Source organism: Sinocyclocheilus anshuiensis, unplaced genomic scaffold (genome assembly GCF_001515605.1).
Source record: "Sinocyclocheilus anshuiensis isolate Anshui unplaced genomic scaffold, SAMN03320099.WGS_v1.1 scaffold253, whole genome shotgun sequence".
Taxonomy (NCBI): domain Eukaryota; kingdom Metazoa; phylum Chordata; class Actinopteri; order Cypriniformes; family Cyprinidae; genus Sinocyclocheilus; species Sinocyclocheilus anshuiensis.
Window position 1 is genome coordinate 169,146 of NW_015537969.1, and position 6,634 is coordinate 175,779.

General features: G+C 40.1%; 1 protein-coding gene across 22 annotated transcripts in view; it reads right to left on the reverse strand.

The window, feature by feature from the left end:
* LOC107669402 (CLIP-associating protein 2) overlaps window positions 1–6,634 on the reverse strand; it is a 65,305-nt gene that overhangs the window by 40,695 nt on the left and 17,976 nt on the right. For 21 of the 22 annotated variants that reach the window (XM_016461713.1, XM_016461626.1, XM_016461765.1 and 18 more), the window contains one exon: window positions 2,062–2,208. In XM_016461713.1, coding sequence (XP_016317199.1) covers window positions 2,062–2,208 — 147 coding nt within the window. Of the gene's footprint in view, window positions 1–2,061; window positions 2,209–2,843; window positions 3,013–6,634 lie in introns of those variants that run through there. The other variant, XM_016461743.1, reaches the window with a different exon arrangement.

Below are 6,634 nucleotides of genomic sequence, written 5' to 3' on the forward strand. Positions count from 1 at the left end.
TGTGTGTTTTTTTTTTAATCTGTATACCGAATGCAGTGAAATAGTGCTTTGCAACCTATTACAGAGGCTGTTAATGTTTTATATGAGGGAAGAAACGTATCCTACACATTAACAGCTCTCAGTCCTAATGGACTTCCTGTCTGTCTTCCTGTCCGGTTGCAATTGAATGATCAATCATGAACCCCAGAGGGGGTTTGGCCTGTAAGATCTGCCACACGGGGGAGACCTGAAGAGTCTGATAAACACATCAGCATCAGTGAGCTGTCAGTCAGCCTTCAGGAAACCCCATATCAAAGCATTTTGGGTGGACCTTTTTAAATTGAAAGCTTGGTAATGAGCCTCAGCAAAAAGTCAATTCATCTTGAACTGCTGATACAAACCAAGTATTTTTAACAAAAAAGGGATTTGTGCAAACTTTGTGTTCTGTAAAAGCATCGATGCATACAGCTACACAAATTACATGAATTGCAGTGAAATAACTAGCAAACAAAACACTTTGCCCACTTCCCCGTTATGGGGAAGTCGTGGCCTAATGGTTAGAGAGTCGGACTCGTAACCCAAAGGTTGCAGGTTCTGAGTCTCGTACCGGCAGGGATTGTAGGTGGGGGAGGTGAATGTACAGCACTCTCTTCCACCTTCAATACCATTGCACTTTGGATGGGTTAAATGCAGAGCACTAATTCCTAGTATGCACACTTGGCCACATGTCACGTCACTTCTATCTTTAAGACACCATTTTTACTGGTCAATCATTAAATGCCCATAAGAGGTTTTGATCTCAGTGGCAGCTTTTCCTTTAAGCCTTTAGGAATGGGTGGTTAGAGAGTATACATCTCATACAATAAGAGAGATTTTTTTTATGACTTTACAACGAGTAGAGATATTTCTCTATACTGTAGTAGATATTTCGTATATAAACGTAATGCAAAAACACAAACAGTAATGCAGCGTAATGAAAACATATACAGCAGAATGTGTCCCAAGCAAGTCAAGACATTGAAAAACTGGCTATTAAGTTATTAACCATAATGCAAAACTAAATAAATGTATGGCTACCAAGCATGTCACAACTGATGAGGTGTCTGTATACCTAATATTTTACAACAGCTCTGAATGCGGTTCATCAACTAGAATTTAAAACTGGAACAATCCATTTTATAATATTAGTACTTTGTTCTCATTGTTACGTAATGTGAAGCTGTTTGTGCACTGATGCCAGACTAGGGATATGCCGGTATCAAATTTTCATGTTGCGATTAATTGCTAATGCTTTTATCACGGTATGCGGCATTATCACGATATTGAAATTTAGTTTTAAAAAGTGCTGTCATAATACAGTATAACAGGTTTAATAACATTTTTCTTATAACAAAAATAACTGAACATTTAAATGCAATAAAGCAATACAGAAAAATGTATAAAGTTAAAAGTTTTACACAGATTAAAGTGCAAAAGAACTATAAAGACCAATAGGTATCACTTTACAATAAGACCTCATTAGTTAACCTTAGTTAATGCATTAACATTCACAATGAGCAATAGCTACATTTGCTAGAGAAGTTAATAATCTATTACCGTGATATATCGCATTACCGAATACCGGCACAAGTCTATGCCAGACTGAATAATTTGTTAAGCGTAATACTCCAGTTTGTGTCCATCAAGTTCCAAATTAAAAGTGAAAATCAAACGAGATACCTTTCAAAGTACAAAGTACCTTTCATGTGTGAAGTGTTTTTTTTCCCCACTGGATTGTCTAAAAATAGGCTTCACCAAATGGTTATTTAATATAAAACATTTTTTTATAATTCATTTCCATCCATTTCATTTCCACACATATAAAGTTAGCATTATATAAAATTTTAACACCAAACTGATAATCTTATAACATCTTCCTGACAGCACAGAATAATTGAGTCTGTCATCAGTCAATTTGGACTTTAAAATGCACAGCACGTTTATTTTATCTAGATAACGTGCACAACAAAGCTGCTTAACAGCATCAAGGCTAAACTATTCTGCACCCTAGGATATGTAAATGCAATGTCACACTCGTCTCACCTGTCTTTGCAGCTCCAGTGGCACTGGGTCGTCTGGAACTGCTGGCAGAGTCTCCAGGTTTCTTGGGTACTTTGGGCACTTTAAACGCAGCCTGAGCCGATGACGGCCTGCTTCCATCCACAGAGTCATCATCGTCAAAACTACGATCTGAGAAAAGCAATGAGAACATGAATCAATAGGATATCAAAGTCTGAACATAAAGGCAAAATATCAATAGACCAGCTGAGATCAAGTGCCTCAATTTCTGTTCCAAAATAGACGTAATGCACAATGATGATAGGTAAAAACAATTTATTTTTGTACCAACACTCTCATTCTCATTCAAATGTATCTTGTTCGATAATAATCAGAATATATCAATGAACAAATCCATTACCACTGAAACCCAAGGCAAGTACAGGTCTGATTTCCTCCCGACCACAATATCATCTTAAGTAGACCTAATCAATGAACAGCCCAGAACCAGGACCTAATAGAGGCCTGAACAGCAAAAACAGAAAGTATAGGCAACATTAATCACTCGAACACATTCACACACAAAGAGCAATGCCTGCACAACTCAAAGACTCCACAAAGCCACCCACACACAAGAACAGATTGGGCGCATCCAGTAAAGAGCAAGGCTAGAAGAACACACACAGTCTCTCGTTTCATCCACTGGCTTTTAAAAACACCCCAAATCTCCACGGCACCTGGGCGACACCCTATTTCTGCACTGGTTCAGATGTCAACGGTCATTTGAAACGCCAGCAACATTTCAAACACCTCGAGAAGACACTCACAGTCACAGATGCGTTTGCAGATGAGGCGCCTCATGCCTGAAGGCGGGCGTGGCTCTCTCTCGTATCAGAGGCAACGCCCAAGCTGCTGCTCACATGACAGCGGTTCTCACGGTGGCGAAATATCCCGAGACGGATCAGCAAGGCACGTAACAAGGTTTGCAGAAACCACCACCCAAAAGCTGGTCGGCATCTTCCCTCTCAGTTACTCTCTCACTCCATCCCCCCTCATCTCCTCCTCCATCACTCCCTCCCTCGCACTTTGCTCCTCACCGCCCCCACTCCATCCCAGTACCCGAAGAGCCAATCAGGAGAGTGATGACATCATCTTTGACCAGCCAGTGAGCTTTGAGATTTGAGGATGCTTCTCGCATCTCAATGAGGCTTGTTTTGTCTGGAGCTCAAGCTAAGCTAATTAGCATCATGGTGCTGCATGATCATTGTAGTTTAAAAGCAAATTCATGGTCAAACACACACATGGTTGAATAAAATGTGTAAATACAGATGAGAACAAAGGCCACACTCCTACAGCTCAGAAAGTGTGTGTGTGTGTGTGTGGGCAATCACACTGTGACCCCGTTACTAAGCCAAGGGCTGACTGCACTGACACATTATGGATGCTGACCCCACTAGCGGAGCTGAAAGGGCTCTATGTTTAGCATTATTAGCATTGTAGCATAACCCGCCCTTTGTTCAGACGGGAGGGCGTGAACAACAATCCAACAAGGACGGGCCAATGACGACCCCGGAGAGAAAGATCAAGCGAGAATTAGGCAGGCCAAAAGGAACAAAACAGCAACAGGAAGCGAGAGCGAGAAAAAGTGGGGACAAGCTAAAGGGAAAAAGGGAGAAAAGGCAAGGATGGAGCAAGACAGAGCGAGAGAGAGAAGAATTCAAAGGCTGCTGCCATGACAACAAGAGCAGCCCGCATCAATGGATTTGAGAGATAAAAAAAAAAAAGACTGAATCACATTGGTTTGAATTTTTGTCTGCCAAAAATGGTCGGCTGAAAAAAAAAATGTGATTTTTAAAAAATTATTTTTATTTATAATAAATGATAATAATATGGCTGAATCACATTGGTTTGAATTTTAGTCTGACAACAATGGTTAGCTGAAAGAAAAATTATGAAAACTCTTCTATATATATATAAATATATATATACACACACACACACACATATACATTTTTTTAAAATAATAAATTATAATAATATGGCTGAATCACATTGGTTTGAATTTTGGTCCACCAAAAATTATTATTATTAAAGGCTAAATTAGTTTACAAAGATTTACATTTTGGTCTGCCCAAAATGGCCAGCTGAAATCAGAAAATAAACATTTATATTTTTCATATTTATATATTTTTAGTAATAATATAATTTACTAATAATATTACATTACTATTAGTAGGAATGGGGGAAATACTTTTTTTTAAGAATCAGCTTTTTTTTTCAAAGCAATATTTTACCCTCTAAAACAGTTTCGATACTTATGAGTATTTGGGGGAAAAGACTGCCCATTGTGGGATTACAAATTTAAGAATCTGTTTAAAATATGCTGATCCTATGTTCTGACATAATACTGAGCCGTACAGAGCCGAGTCGTACCACGCCTTTTGAGTAGTTATACTGATTGAATTAGGACTGTCAGACTGATTGGATTAGCACCTATGCATTTGAATGACACTGTTACGCTGATGAGATCAAGGCTGGGAAAAGGCGGGCTGATTCCTGTACTTCATTTGCATGCTTTGTTTAAGGTAGTCACCCAGGTGCTTTGTCTCCATTTCTAAGCACTGCCCCCTTAAAATGTATATAAACTACAATGTAAAGCCTTAGTCAGACTTTTGATGACTGCAGCGCCACGCAGCGCGTTCTCAATAAAGAACTCTGCTGAAGATACCCAAGAGTCTCCTGGTCTCTGCTTCGACGAGGAAAAAGTTTCCTACACCATCATGCAATCAAGTCTGTGGGAAATCACTGATGTGAAAAAAATTGAATGCTATATAAACTAAAAATTGAACGTTCAATTTTACAATGCACCATTCAAGGAAGGAAAAGATTGCAATATATAAATTCTTAATAAAAATGTTTTATATTGTATCGTGACAAAGTTATCAATGTAATGACACATTACCCACCCACATATTGCCAGTTGTGAAGAATATGTAACAGCAGAGGACATTTAAAAAATAACATTTTTAACTTTTGACTGCACACTAGTATGTGATGAAGGGGTGTGCCATATCATACCGTCCACGATAATACCGGTATAATTTTTTACATGATAAAAAAGTGCCATATGGCGATATCAATGATATAGTGACGTGATGTATGGCGGATATACATTCCCTAGCACGCACAACAACACCACCACCACAAACCCAATAGGTGTGTTCGACTTGAAGCAGCGCTACGCAGACTGATCGGTGTGTGACATCAAAGTATTGCGAGAGCGGTTCTAGAGCATATTCGAGCTCACACTTTTACCTACAAAAATAGGCGAGGTGCATATCTTTAGCGAAGATGCATGGAGAGCCGCTTCTGGAACGCTTCTGAAACGTGCCGCGGCTCCGCTGGTGCAAACACAAGCATTGACTAGAGTGGCCGCGTCGGAGCCGTAAAGGCCTGGGTATACTTCACTTTCCGCGTTCCGTTCCATCTCGCGCACAGCCGCGTCCGCACTACTTTCAAAGTATACTCAACCGCGGATGAGCGCGGACGGAAGAGCTCGACACATATGCGCAGTACCATCTACTCTTGTCTCAACATTCACCTCGCGCATGCGCTGTTGTACGCGCACCGTCCGCACAGTCTCAAAATATTGCCTGCACACGGACGGATTTTTTTTTTTTTCTATATCGTCATAAATATTATCGCGAATTTTTCAATATCGTGATATAATTTTGAGGCTATATCGCCCACCCCTAATGTGATGCATTTCTCACTCAAAACTGACCTGGAAACACAAACTGTCAGTCTAACTGCCATTAACACTATATTGCTTATTGGTGGGTGGGTGATTGAGTGTTGATGTCTAAGTCCTCACTGGTCAATCTGTAACCTAACTGGCTATTTAATCTGGTTATCAGGATTACAGAGAAAAGGAAGCGAAGCCATTTACCCAGAAACACAAACAGCTAAAGAGCAGCCGGTGCTATAAGCCCGCAAAAACGTACCTCGAACATAAGTACTCAAAACGCTTCATTTATAGTCAACGGACACACAGCATCTCATAGAGTACTTAAATTTCCAGGACAAGAACTGAAGAGTCTAATAATGGGCAGCCGCGGCAATGAAATACCCTAGAAACCGGGTCACACTTTGAACTCCCAAGGGTAAAAAACACTGACGCAGAAACTAATATAACTTTATATATCACAAAGAGATATAAAGTGGGGAAAATATTTATTTGATCCCCTGCTGATTTTGTAAGTTTGCCCACTTATAAAGACACAATTTAGTCCTGCCGCTTTAAGAAGTTACTCCTAATGTCAGCTCTTTAGGTGTATAAGACACCAGTCCACACAATCTGTATCTTCCATTCCAACCTCTCCCACCACCAAGACCAAAGAGCTGTCAAAGGATGTCCGATACAAGATTGTATATCTGCACAAGGCTTGAATGGGCTACAAGACCATCAGCAAGAATCTTGGTGAGAAGGACAGTTCCGGCGCTTGCGTAAACTACGCCAGAGCGCGTACAAACCTCACGCACTGGATGCCGTGCGCGCGCTCAAAGCAGTTGGACATAGTGGTGTATTAGAGGTAAAATATGATATAAATACTGTTCG